At 33.7% G+C, this 15,822-nt stretch overlaps 1 protein-coding gene across 1 annotated transcript in view; it reads left to right on the forward strand.

Moving 5' to 3' along the window:
* The first annotated feature begins 2,078 nt into the window (after window positions 1-2,078).
* The window catches only part of LOC127733910 (zwei Ig domain protein zig-8-like), a 58,188-nt gene continuing 44,444 nt past the window's right edge, over window positions 2,079-15,822 (forward strand). Inside the window, exon 1 of the mRNA XM_052243365.1 lies at window positions 2,079-2,394. Within this exon, the coding sequence (XP_052099325.1) occupies window positions 2,328-2,394 (67 nt within the window). The 5' untranslated portion in view covers window positions 2,079-2,327. The remainder of the gene's footprint in view (window positions 2,395-15,822) is intronic.

Raw genomic sequence — 15,822 nt, forward strand, 5'->3', positions numbered from 1 at the left:
TAACCTACCAACAAATCGAGATGTGAGATACAGTATACACCAATTAGACAACAACCAAACAATTCCCACAACCAAATGTATAACTGCATACAATCAATTATGATCATAAACAGAATAGTATATTTCTTGTCAGTATAAAACATAATAAAGTCGACAGGAATATCGCGTTTTGGTTTGCAGGCACTCTATTAGAATTGAAAACATTGGTGCTATGGAAAGTTCAGTACGTCTTGCTTCATTAATGACAACTGTCGCGGTACTCCTGGAATCACTGGTGCTCTGGAAAGTTCATTACTTTTTGCCTCATCAAGTATAACTGTCGTGTTAATCCTGAAAATACTGGTGCTCTCGAAGGATCAATAGCTCCTGCTTCATGTATGACAACTGTCGCTGTACTCCTAGAATCACTGGTGCTCTGGAAGGGTCAGTAGCTCCTGCTTCATTTATGACAACTGTCGTGGTACTCCTAGAATCACTGGTGCTCTGGAAGGGTCAGTAGCACCTGCTTCATTAATGACAACTGTAGTGGTACTCCTAGAATCACTGGTGCTCTGAAAGAGTCAGTAGTTCCTGCATCATTAATGACAACTGTCGTGTTAATCCTGAAAATACTGGTGCTCTGGAAAGTTCAGTACTTCTCGCTTCATTAATGACAACTATCGTGTTAATCCTGAAAATAATGGTGCTCTGGAAGAAGGGTCAGTAGTTCATGCTTCATTAATGACAAATGTCGCGGTACTCCTAGAATCACTGGTGCTCTGAAAGGGTCAGTAGCTCCTGCTTCAATTATGACAAATGTCGCGGTACTCCTAGAATCACTGGTGCTCTGGAAGGGTCAGTAGCTCCTGCTTCATTAATGACAACTGTCGCGTTACTTCTGGAATATCTGGTGCTCCGAAAGGGTCAGTAGCTTCTGCTTTATTAATAACAACTGTAGCGTTACTTCTGAAGACACTGACTGATGGTCTGGAAAATAGTAAAATAACAAAAATACCGAACTCCAAGGAACATCAAAATCGGAAAGTCCCTTATCAAATGGCAAAATCAAAAGCTCAAACACATGAAACGTATGGAAAACAACTGTCATGTTCCTGACTCGGTACAGGCATTTCCTTATGTAGAAAATTGAAGGGTTAGTAGCTCTGCTTCATTAATGACAACTGTAGAGTTACTTTTGTAGACACTTTATGATGGTCTGGAAGGGTCAGTAGCTCCTGCTTCATAAATGACAACTGTCGAGTAACTTCTGAAACAATTGTGTTAATGAAGATGCCTAATCCACTAACGTATTACTTATGCCAATAAAAATATTTAAGACCAATGTCTGGGTGAATTTGTCTCTTGTTCTAGAATGATAGAAAACAAGCAAGCGTGAATAAAACAGAATTAGCAAGATAAAAAAAACAGAATAAATATATAAATAAATAATAATAACAATAACAATGCACAGCAAAAAAACACACAAAAAGCAAAGGAACAGCCCTTTTATTGCTGTTCTTCCCCTTAAAATATATGTTCTGAGAGAAGAAGAAAATAAAAATATTTGCAATATCATGACTAACGAAAAATTGAATAACTATTTTCATTCATCAATCGTATCTAATAAGTTTCTAATATGTAGACTACATGAAAGTTTAGTAACAGAACGATAACTAACTACTATAGTAGAAGCCATAAATACGACTACGGGCGTTATTAACGGAAAACGTTGTCATAAACAATATACATAAGTAAATTAAACATCCACATAGTCTATTTCTCTGCCATTTCTAAATGGAATATCGGCATGCACAGTCACTAAACATTGACTTGGCTGTTTTTAATTATTTGTGTGCTGCCGTATCTGCTATCTAACGAGGAATCGTCCACTTCAATACATCGTTGTGAAAATGAGACAACAGGAATATAGGAATTCTGGTGTGATTAGAGTTTATCGCAGTTACTCAATAAATTAAATCATCTGAGCATATCGTCTTAATGTATCTGATATAGAAATTTTAACGGTCATGTGTTACGAGAAGTTATCAAACATAATAACTTGTTAATAATCATCTAATTATATTTCTCACATGGGATACTAGATTGAAAATCATCTTATTGGATATAACAAATGATCTGTAACGGTCCTAATTATAAAGTGATCAAATATTTAGTAATTGTTATTTTCTTTTCATGAACTTTGCAAATAAAGTGTATCCGGAAATCTAATACTGAATTAGAATGGTAATATATCAACGATAAATGTACAGGAAATTTTCAAGTATATATAGATGTGAAGAAATACGATTATATAATGATAATATTACTTTGGAAGATTTAATTGACAGATGGATGTGATATGTGAAATAAGACACTTCCTGTGGATTATCATACCATGGATTATACAAGTATTAGGTAAGTAGTGATAAGTTAAACATTTATTTTTCTGCAAAGTATACTGAGGTTTTCTTTCTTCTATCTTCAATGTATATCAAATGAATGTGTCTACCGTATTTATATTTTCCTTATATTGATGTCCAGAGGATGATATTTCATGCATATTCTGGAATCGAGCAATTTGACAATAAATCTAATTGGAAGGCATTACAAAGTTTGTCGTCCGGGATTCGGGTCGAAAAATTTCGGGTTAAACTTCTAAAATTTCGACCGGGCGTGGCTGTATATTTATACATCCCGCACAGCAAAATGGACATCCTTCTTTATCATGTGTGTTTCTGCTTGACAGAAAGTGACCATTCTATAGCGTGGACTGCAATATGCTTAACGCAAGTCCAATTGACCATTTTTCTATAGCATGGACCACAATGCTTAACAGAAGTCCAAGTGACCATTATTCTATAGCGTGGACTGCAATGCTTAACATAAGTCCAGGTGACCATTATATATTCTATACCGTGGACTACAATGCTTGACAGAAGTCTATGTGACCATTATTCTATACCGTGGACTGCAAATTGTGTGATATAAGAAAATAATGAACTAATTGTGTGTGAATTATTTCATTTGCTATGCATGCTTTGTGTATATATTATTCAATGTATATAAACAAATAGTACATGGAATGTCTGGGGAAACTTAGAAAGTGAATCAAACAGAAATATTATTTGGAATCATAATTACGATCGTATCTCAATATAGAGAATCCGGCTTCAAACTATATATATATATAGAAAATTAAACCCAACAGTGTTATAATTATATTTTTATGCTGACAAATTTTTTTATATACCGTATGGGATAATATATATATATTATTCGTCCTATATACTTTGAATATTTGAAGACTTTATCTAAATTAATTCTTGAAACAATGTACGACATCCATTGAGTCTTTAATCCAAAGAAACTATGGTTCACATTAAGAAAATTGAAATATAAAAAATGTGAACATTTTGTTCAATGTTCAATTGAGGTTTCCCGAAGTGAAGACGTATCGAAACTGGTCGTTTATTTTGCCAGGGATTAAATAGCATGCCTTCAAGCTGGAACTTTATTTTATACAATTAATATATTTTAGTAACACAGCTGATATCTTTGTATTTAAGCGATATTGAAACGTCAGTGGTTTTCACATTACTTATTATAAACGTTTTTAAATAACTTGTGTTGTTGAAGACCAACAATTGCTCGGAACAATTTTTCTTTTCATAATTTTGACCTAAATTAAACGTTAATCGGAAAGCTTTGCGTCAAATCATATATGTACATTCGATTTGGCTGTTTTTTAACTGACCTTTTTACTTAAATGGTCTGTTAAAGAACAATTACTTGTCTTCGTGTGTTCTAAATCCATTTTTGAACCCGAACTACTTGTGTATCTTAAAGTTTAATTCAAATGTAAATCTGTTAAGGCTAGTATGCTTTAATCTGGTATTCATTTGACCAATATCTAGTATTCATTTGACCATTATAAACAGATCTTTATATTGATATAGCATATGTGACATAGTAAATGGAACATTCGTGCATCCACATGAAACATGAAAAACTTAAATGCAAAGTCTTTATTTTGTTTCCAATCATATGACAGCCTTATTTCATTTTAGTAATTACCTGTCGCTTTCTGTTTAATGAATGTGGACCTGTTGTACTGAATAATTTAACGACATAACAGACGCCAAGGATAGCTCAAACAAAGAAATATCTTCTGGCCTCGAGTTCAAAACTTCAAGTGACAGTGGCCTATCAAGCCCAAAATAGAGGTGCGCAGCTCACCTGTGCCATTTCTGAGCACGCATCTGTCCTGCTCTGTGGACCCATCTGTCTTAATTTTCCTGCCATATGCACCCATCTCTCCTTATAGTCCTGCTTGTGTGCACCCAGCTCTCCTTAAAGTCATGCCCTCTGCACAGGGCAGAATTATAAGGGAAAACGGGATTGAAGTGATAAGTACTAAACAGGTCAATCACTCCCCTTCGCGTACCGCAATACAGCCAATTCTCTCGGTCACTCAATCCCTTTTTCCAAAACTTGCAAAATATTTCCCTTTTACAATGGTTCCAATACATGGAATATATATAGACATTCTTCTTTAAGTTATATTCTTTCATTGCAACATACAGGTAAGAAAAATCACTTTCGAATATTGATATTATGTAGCACACGTTCATGTATATAAAAATAAGGAGATGTGGTATGATTGCCAATGAGATAACTATCCATCAAAGTTCAAATGAAGTCGATGTAAGCAATTATGGGCAACCGTACTGACTTCAACAATGAGAAAAACCCATACAGTATAGTCGGCTATAAAAGGCCCGACATGAAAAATATGAAACAATTCAATTGAGAAAACTAACGGCCATATTTATAACAAAACAATTAACGAAAAACAAATATGACAGACTTGAACCAACGACAACCACTGAACTACATGCTCCTGACTTGGGGCAGGCACTATAAAAATATGTCAACTTCTATTACTTGTATGGCAACGCCAAGTTGCTTTACTTACTATATGACACAAGAAGCTTGTTACGTCAGTTGTGTCGTAATTTCATACACTAAATTGAGAAGTAATTTTTTTATTTACCATTTGTCATGTTTACTGTTTATTTAGAATACACTTCCATATAGCACTCCAATTTTAATGAATGTTTTGTCTTAAAAAAATAACCCACCTATATACAAAAAAAAGAGAAAATAAACTATGGCATTTAACCCAGTTTACTGTTTTACTTCGTGCTATATTTTAATTAATTTATTTAGCTATTTTTTTTAATTTTTATTTGTGTGTGAACAAATGCTTGCGTAATTATGATATTGATATCCTTTGAGGAAAACTGAAGTTATAAAAAACCCAACTGGCAAAAATAACAAATTATAGAAAACAATTCTTCATTTCTGCTTTAATATTAGAGTAAATTACATAAGACGACTTGTCCCAAGACATGGTTAAATCGATTGGCATTATACGTTATACAGTCCATTACGTTCTCTGTGTATAATGATTACAACAGAGTATGGCACCATTGCGTGATGCGATTGCTATAATTCAGAGGAGCTCCTAATGGACTAAATAATATATTGTTACTATCACTATTAGCGACACGAGTAAAAATACTTACTAACTAAGTTTATTAAATATTCATTACAAGTGCTGGCTGCATCAATTGCAAACAAAAGATTGTATGAATAGTATTTTCGTGTACATGCGTTAAATATCCAAGAAAACATACAATTCTATTGCATTTCAAGCTGAAGAAAATCGTTTATAATACGTGTACATATTTGTTAGTGTATATCCTTTCGATAGTCTGTTTCGGCAATTGATCATATATGAACAGAAAAAAAATGTATTTTGTTGTCAATGAATATAAAAAGTTTTATATTGAACTCTAAACGTAACTCCGTTGGCTGCTGAACCATTTTTGTTTTTATTTACACAATAACGTATTTGTTAAATATATATTTCAAACAAACAATCATTCTAAGATAAAAGACTTTGCGTAATTGAATATTTTGCTATATTAAATCATTTAACATAACGGTTTTTTGACAATTAAGAAAACTTTTAACGATAATTATCAAAATTATACAGAATAAATAAAGTAATTAAAGAATGAGATGATGATTCACATTTAAAACTGTAAAATCATTATTTAAAAAAAACTTTTCTACTTTTACTTTAATTTTCTTATTGGTTTGTTGTCTCTGTGACATTTGTCCTATATTTCTTTGATGGTGTTGTTGGTTTGTTGTTTCTGTGACATTTATCCTTTATCACTTTGATGATGTTGTTGGTTTGTTGTCCCTGTGACATCTATCCTATTTTACTTTGATAGTGTTGTTGGTTTGTTGTCTCTGTGATAGCTATCCTATATTTCTTTGATGTTGTTGTTGGTTTGTTGTCTCTGCGACATCTATCCTATAGTACTTTGATTGTGTTGATGGTTTGATGTCTCTGTGACATCTATCCGATATTACTTTGATGGTGTTGTTGGTTTGTTGTCTCTGTGACATCTATCCTTTATTACTTTGATTGTGTTGTTGGTTTGTTGTCTCTGTGACATCTATCTTATAGTACTTTGATTGTGTTGTTGGTTTGTTGTCTCTGTGACATCCATCCTTTATTAATTGGATGGTGTTGTTGGTTTGTTGTCTCTGTGACATCTCTCCTATATTACTTTGATGGTGTTGTCGGTTTGTTGTCTCTGTGACATCTATCCTATAGTACTTTGATTGTGTAATTAGTTTTTTTGTCTCTGCGACATATATCATATAGTATTTTGATTGTGTTGTTGGCTGTTTAACAAGTCTAAAAAATGTATTATTTCACAATAGACATCTCACAAATCAAATTATAATATTAGATTAAATACATTTCGAAAAACTAGAAATTTACAATTTTCAAAGATTTCGTTTATATTAAACACAATATCGGATTTTCAAGTCTTCATCACATTTAGCACTAGACTAGCGAGTTTTATCGCGTTATAAAAGTACGTGTCCTATCACTTAGACAAGAGTGAATAACATGCATCACACGTCATCTCTTGATATGAGTAGTCAGTACTAATTGGCATACCGTCTTTATTATCTGCCAAATAATGGCACTGGGCTAACGTGGTTTTAATCAACCAATTTGTCAGAACTATTAGGTAAATTACATTCGACCATTCAAAGGCATTTATGTTCAAAACTATCAGCGGATATTGACCCATAGTATTTTTATCCATTCAAACGAATCGACAATTAAAAGCATCCACGATGAGTCTTCAGTCCAGTAGTTAGTACTTTGGTAGAGTCTTCAGTCCAGTAGTCAGTACTTTGATAGAGTCTTCAGTCCAGTAGTCAGTACTTTGGTAGAGTCTTCAGTCCAGTAGTCGGTACTTTGATAGAGTTTTCAGTCCAGGAGTCAGTACTTTGGTAGAGTCTTCAGTCCAGTAGTCAGTACTTTGGTAGAGTCTTCGGTCCAGTAGTCAGTACTTTGGTAGAGTCTTCAGTCCAGTAGTCAGTAGTTTGGTAGAGTCTTTAGTCCAGTAGTCAGTACTTTGGTAGAGTCTTTCGTCCAGTAGTCAGTAGTTTAGTAGAGACTTCAGTCCAGTATAGTCAGTACTTTGGTAGAGTCTTCAGTCTAGTATAGTCAGTACTTTAATAGAGTCTTCAGTCCAGTAGTCACTAGTTTGGTAGAGTCTTTAGTCCAGTAGTCAGTACTGTGGTACAGGCTTGAGAATACGGATATTATCTATTGGTTGTTTTCAAATAAGGATTGCGTCATAATACACCATCATGCAATTAAGATGTAGAAACATTTATGTTACAGCTTTCTTTGTATGCGTATTATGAAAAAAAAAACAACAAAAAGTATTGAGTAAAATCGAGTCAAAAATCAACTATTCCCAGACATGAACAAAGTTAGTGCTATACCTCTATAGTGAGAGGTATAGATAAAAGGAGATATTTGATATACGTACAACAACGAGCCAACACCCCCTAAAAATCTCACTCAAATAAAAAGGAAAAACAAAGAAGCACAGACGACGTCTAGGAGACAATACACCCTAAAAATCTCAATTAGATAAAAAGAAAGAAAGAAAAAAGAAACAGACGACATCTGCGAGACAACACCTCACCATAAAAATCTTACTTGAATAAAAAGACATAAATAAAAGAAACAGACAACATCTCACTTAAAAATGAATTGAAGAAACACATGAAACAGACGAAATCTGAAATATCGAGATACGTCTCTCATATCGTTCGATCGTAAATATATACAAACGGATAAAAAAGTGTACAACACCAAAATTTTAAAAGGGGGGAAAAATACAAATAACAATAAATAATTCGGATAAAATTTATCCTTCATCAGACTGAGTATGATGTAAAATTGTCTGCTGATTTCCCTAAAACAATCTTCGGCGCCCACAAACATGTTTAACCCAACAACATTCTGAATGTGCCTTGAATTGTATTGGTCAATGCTTCGTATCCTTACTTGAGAAATAAAATATTTTACTTTCATCATGTCTAAGACACATATCTTTTAACCAGAGTAGGCTATCTACTCCATAAGTGTTATTATGTATCAAGTATTATTATGTAACTACTCCATAAATATTATTATGTATTTGTTCCATACGTATTATTATGTATCTGCTCCATAAGTATTATTATGTATCTACTCCATAAGAGTTAATATGTATCAAGTGTTATTATGTATCTACTCCATAAATATTATTATGTATCTGCTCCATACGTATTATTATGTATCTGCTCCATAAATATTATTATGTATCTACTCCATAAGTGTTATTATGTATCTGCTCCACAAGTATTATGTATCTGCTCCTTAAGTATTATGTATCTGCTCCATAAGTGTTATTATGTATCTGCTCCACAAGTATTATTATGTATCTACTCCATAAGTATTATTATGTATCTGCTCCATAAGTGTTATTATGTATCTGCTCCATAATTATTATGTATCTGCTCCATAAGTATTATTATGTATCTACTCCATAAGTATTATTATGTATCTGCTCCATAAGTGTTATTATGTATCTGCTCCATAAGTGTTAATTTGTATCTGCTCCATAAGTATTAAGTATCTGCTCCATAAGTATTATTATGTATCTACTCCATAAGTATTATTATGTATCTGCTCCATAAGTGTTATTATGTATCTGCTCCAAAAGTGTTATTATGTATCTGTTCCATAAGTGTTATCATGTATCTACTCCTTAAGAATTATGTATCTGCTCCACAAGTATTATGTATCTACTCCATAAGTATTATGTATCTGCTCCATAAGTATTATTATGTATTTGCTCCATAAGTATTATTATGTATCTGCTCCATACGTATTATTATGTATCTGCCCCATAAGTGTTATTATGTATCTGCTCCATACGTATTAGTATGTATCTGCCCCGTAAGTATTATTATGTATCTGCTCCATATGTATTAGTATGTATCTGCCCCATAAGTGTTATCATGTATCTACTCCATAAGTGTTATTATGTATCTGCTCCATAAGTTTTATTATACCCCCGCTTTAAAAAAGGGGGGTATACTGTTTTACCTCTGTCTGTCCATCCGTCCATCCATCCATCCGTCCGTCAGTCCATCCATCCGTCCGTCAGTCCGTCTGTCCGTCCTTTGATATATTTTTCGTCGTATCTTTCTCAGGAACTACATCATAAGGATTTCTGAAATTTGGTTTCAGGGTTTATATAAGTCAGCTATACCGTGTGATGCGTTTTCAGATTCATCACTCAACAACTTCCTGTTTACCGAACACTTGTATCATTTTACACATGATAGCCAAGTTGAAAATTTTCGTCACATTTTTCTCAGGAACTACAATACAAGGATTTCTGAAATTTGGTTTCAGGGTTTATATAAGTCAGCTACACCGTGTGATGCGTTTTCAGATTCATGACTCAACAACTTCCTGTTTACCGAAATATTTGGGCGGGGGTATCATCAGTGAGCAGTAGCTCACACTTTCATTTGTTATGTATCTGCTCCATAAGTGTTATTATGTATCTACTCCATAAGTGTTATTATACGTGTTTCTACTACATAAATGTTATTATATATATAGATTCTACCACTGCATCGAGTGTGATACGATATTTATCCACTCGAGACAGTTAAATTTTCAAATTTAACTGTCGAGAGTTGATAAATATCGTATTACACGAGATTTGGTGGTGGAATCTGTTTCTCTAATGATTTTCAATCAATACGCAGGCAAATTCATTCCTTCTTTTCGAATGATTTGCAAAAAGATGTGTTCTTTCTATGAACCGTCATCAGGCATGGTCGCCTTTTTTCATGCCGTCACAATGGGAAATTCAGAGGAAAGCAAGAAAATTCTACGTCATAATCGGATTTTAACCAATGAAGAACTGAGATCAATGTATCTACTCAATGAGTGTTATTATACATGTTTCTACTCCATAAGTGTTATGTATCTACTCAATAAGTGTTATTATACATGTTTCTACTCCATAAGTATTATTATGTATCGACTCCATAAGTGTTATTATACATGTTTCTACTCCATAAGTATTATTATGTATCTACTTCATAAGTATTATTATACATGTTTCTACTCTATACTAAGTATTATTATGTATCTACTACATCAGTACTGTTTAAAGAAAGATAAAAATCCAATTTCTTCTACGTTTTTTTTTTATCTAGATTCTGTGAAAATTAAGGATAAAAGTTGTCCAAGTTACGTGTGTAAATTTTGAAATATACGTGTGTACGTTATAGTATCTTTTCTTCTTCTTTTAAGTATTATCCAGTCTTTTGCTTTAACCTGTGATATAATATCCAATGCTAATTATTGTAACCCATCTCAGATTCAGCTTATGAGTTATATACAAGTATCATTCCTTACCGACATTCGGTTCTTAAACATTTATTAAATTATGATTTATATGTAGCCATTAATTATGCACATTATAAATTTCGTACGAGATAGACAAAACCTGTCTAATATATTTCATGACGTTGTTACTGGTATTAGATATTTATTGCTTTGTTATGGATTCTTGGTATGATATATTATGTAATAATATTCAAAATAAATAAGCAAAGGAAATATAATATAAACATACTAACGGAAAGAAAATAAATAAGAAAATAAATTCATCACTCACATATTTATGAGAGTGCGGCGCACTGTTAGGAATATACCCTTTAAAACGAAGAGATCTGGTATGATTGGCATTTAGAATTACCACCAGAAACCAAACGAATTTGATGTAAGCAGCTATAGGTCATCGTTCGGTCTTCGACAATGAACAAAACACATATCAGTTGAGTCAGGACGTTGATGCGTAGCGAAACGAGGTTGGTGAATAGAACGTCTGTTTTTGCTTATAAATTACATTACGTAAATCGCTGTAAAAATTATATTGTCATTTATGAAATAAGGGAATTTTTTGTTGCCCTCCTTCCCCGACCCTAACTTTCTTGAAGAACAAAAACAGATATATTCGTTTATAATGTTTGGTAAGTTCAAGTATATGAATAACTACCTGCGTACATCTTTGATACTTCCTTTGAAGTCCCTATCTAGATAGAGAAGTCGAGCGCACTCCGTATGGGTACATTTACACACCATCTGTACCCGTAGCAACACACAATCCATATACTTCAAGATGGCATGCATTTACTGTTGCTTTGAAATGAGATAACAAATAATTTATACATGATATTTTTTGTAACTATACTTGAAGACAAAAGTTTTGCAAAGCTCTGTCAACACCGCCGTCCTCAACGACACAAATTAGACAAACGTTGTAGCATGTAAGCGTGACGAAGTAAACAAACATTTGTAGCATGTAAGCGTGACGAAGTAAACAAACATTTGTAGCATGTAAGCGTGACGAAGTTAACAGTTGGTTGCTAATAAGGTACAGAGATTGACAATGATTGTGTAGGAGTAAGAGGTGTTTGATCTTAAGAAGAGTGTCATAATAAAATGATAAGAGAGCATAGGCACAACGAAAGAATTCGGTGCAAGTGCTGGAAATGATATAACGCTTTAAAGAAAAACAAACACTAAAATAAAATAGTATGCGTCAATTATTGTTGTCTAAATCTGAGGATAGTGAAAATCTTTTTTAGAATCAGTTGTCTTGAAATTTATATGAAGTATAATTGTCAGATTTCTATTATTGTTATCACATTAATCAGCACAGTAAAACATTGCATCACTTATACATATATCCATGTGCAAAATCAGCACTTATACATTGTCATTTATAAATCAGTTACTCATTGCAATCTAATAAATAATATGGGGACTTAGTTTGAATGTTAATGACCGACTTATGAGAGTGTGGAATAAAGAATAATGGGCAAACAATATAGAGAATAGAGAAAAATGAGGTGCTAAAATATAAAGAATACAGAGAAAAATGGACAAAAAGTATAAAGAATACAGAAAAATGGCCTAAAAATTAAAGAATACAAAGCCCCCCACCCCCCTTCCCCAATCCAGACCCTCATTTATTCCACTAATGAAAAGTTAAACATGGGAAGGTTAAATACTGAACCCCGCCGCATAATAGTAATAATATCTTTTCCTTGTGTTTTTACATTGTAACTGCGACTTCACTTTTCATAAATTTCCTCTTAGGAACCCGCAATGTGTCGATAACATTAAAACATCATTTCTATTTCATAAGGATTTTATACAATTTTTAGTCAAATTTATTTGTGTTTTTCAATCAGTTAAAACATGGTCTTCAATATTATTTTGCTCGCCATGGACTCTTTTTTGGAATCAGAATATCTTATCTTATACAATAAAGAAATCACATTCTGTATAAGTAAAACAACGTTACATGTTACAAAAGAAACCATTATCAGTATTTTTACAGAGATCGCACTCATTCATGGTCCGTAAAATGGTCCGTAAAATATCTTATTATTTCATTAGCATATCTTACCAATGTCTAAGTATCTATTGTTTTATTGGTAAACAGAATATGAACTTCAGAACTATATAGATCACGTGATTGTGGTCTGTAAATATGCTATCAATCATCGATTGTTATGATTTAATTATTAATGTTTACTGATAGGATGAGTGTATAAAATATGCATGCTTACCTTTCACTGAACTATAAATGATTAATGTCCGTAAACACCTTCAATTAGAGAAGTTGTCTGGCAATGAAAAACTTGCAATAGTTAAGCTTAGATATAGTTTTGGTCAAATCACAAATTTATTTTATGGAATTTCTTGATATCGGCTTCAGTTTGTTTAACAAAAAATTTGTTCTTATGTTGTGTTGTTACACCACCGTTCCAGGTTAGGAAGAAGTTGTTTAACCCCGCCTCATTCTGTATTTAGATATTAGAAGATGTGGTATGAGTGCCAATGAGAAAACTCTCCATCCAAGTCAAAATTTATAAAAGTAAACCAATATAGGTCAAAGTACGATCTTCAACACGGAGCCTTGGCTCACACCGAACAGCAAGCTATAAAGGGCCCCCAAAATGACTAGTGTAAAACCATTCAAACGGTAAAACCAACGGTCTAATCTATATAAAAAAAGAGAAACACTTATGAACCACATCAACAAACGACAACTACTGAACATCAGATTCCTGACTTAGGACAGGTGCGAACAATCGCAGCGGGTTTAAACGTTTTAATGGTACCAAACCTTCACCCTTATCTGAAATGATAGTGTAACATCACAACATAGAAAGACACAATATAAAATATCAATCAAAAGACATATTAACACCAGTGAACATACACTGAACAAATAAATTTGATCTATGATACAATGTAAATACATTTTTTTTTTTAAATCAGGAATCTGTAATCCAGCGGTTGTCGTTTGTTGCTATATATCATATTTTGTTTTTGTATATAAATCAGGCTGCTGGTTTTCTCGTTTGAATTGTTATACATTTTGTCATATCGGGCCTTCAATAGCTTTTTATGCGGTATGGGTTTCGCTTAATGTTGAAGGCCGTACGGTGATCTATAGTTGCTAACATCTACATCATTTAGTCTTAGTGCATAGTTATTTCGTTTGCAATCATACCACATCTTCTTATTTTATAACTCGGTGTGTTCGTCAGTGAGACAAACATCAAATGATTATATGAAAGGAGACATGGAGTGTTCGTCACTGATCTAAACAGCAAATGATTATATGAAAGGAGACATGGGGTGTTCATCAATAAGACAAACATCGAATGATTATATGAAAGGAGACATGTAGTGCTCGTCAGTGATCTAAACAGCAAATGATTATATGAAAGGAGACATCCAGTGTTCGTCAGTGAGACACACATCAAATGAATATATGAACGAAGACATAGGGTGTTCATCAGTAAGACAAACATCGAGTAATTATATGAAAGGAGACAGGGGGTGTTTTTCAGTCAGACAAACATCAAATGATTGTTTGAACGGTGACATGGAGTATTCGGCAGCGAGGCAAACATCTAATGATTATATGAACGGAGTCATGAATTGTTTGCAGCGAGACAAACATCATATGATTATATGAACGAAAGCATGGAGTGTTAGTCTGTGTGATCAACGACACAGATATTTTATACAAAGGTTGACCTCTATTTGATTCCTAAAATGAATACATCTACCACTTCACCACACGTTGTTTGTACTGGCTTCTATGTTCCAACTGTCACTTAGCCACACGTTGTTTGTACTGGCTTCTATATTCCAACTGTCACTTAGCCACACGTTGTTTGTACTGGCTTCTATATTCCAATTGTCACTTAGCCACACGTTGTTTGTACTGGCTTCTCTATTCCAACTGTCACTTAGACACATGTTGTTTGTACTGGCTTCTATATTCCAACTGTCACTTAGCTTTACGTTGTTTGCACTGGCTTCTCTATTCCAACTGTCACTTAGACACACGTTGTTTGTACTGGCTTCTATATTCAAACTGTCACTTAGCTTTACGTTGTTTGCACTGGCTTCTATATTCCAACTGTCACTTAGCCACACGTTGTTTGTACTGGCTTCTATGTTCCAACTGTCACTAAGCCACACGGTGTTTGTACTGGCTTCTATATTCCAACTGTCACTTAATTTCACATTGTTTGTACTGGCTTCTATATTCCAACTGTCACTTAGCTTCACGTTGTTTGTACTGGCTTCTATATTCAAACTGTGATTTAGCTTCACGTTGTTTGTACTGGCTTCTATATTCCAACTGTCACTTACCCACACGTTGATTGTACTCGCTTCTATATTCCAACTGTCTCTTAGCCACACGTTGTTTGTACTGGCTTATATATTCCAACTGTCACTTAGCTTCACGTTGTTTGTACTGGCTTCTAATTTCTAACTGTCACTTAGCCACACGTTATTTGTACTGGCTTCTATATTCCAACTGTCACTTAGCCACACGTTGTTTGTACTGGCTTCTATATTCCAACTGTCACTTAGACACACTTTGTTCGTACTGGCTTCTATATTCCAACTGTCACTTAGCCACACGTTGTTTGTACTAGCTTCTATATACCAACTGTCACTTAGCTTCACGTTGTTTGTACTGGTTTCTATATTCCAACTGTCACTTAGCTTCACGTTGTTTGTACTGGCTTCTATGCTCAAACTGTCACTTAAGTTCACGTTGTTTGTACTGGCTTCTATATTCCAACTGTCACTTAGCCACACGTTGTTTGTACTGGTTTCTATATTCCAACTGATACTTAGCCACACGTTGTTTGTACTGGCTTATATATTCTAGCTTTCCCTTAATAACACGTGTCTTGTTTGGCTTCTATATATTCTCACTACCACTTAACTACATGTTTTATGTTTTGGCTTCCAAAATCTTTGGTACAAAGCGT

Source organism: Mytilus californianus, unplaced genomic scaffold, assembly GCF_021869535.1.
Source record: "Mytilus californianus isolate M0D057914Y unplaced genomic scaffold, xbMytCali1.0.p SCAF_3, whole genome shotgun sequence".
Taxonomy (NCBI): Eukaryota; Metazoa; Mollusca; class Bivalvia; order Mytilida; family Mytilidae; genus Mytilus; species Mytilus californianus.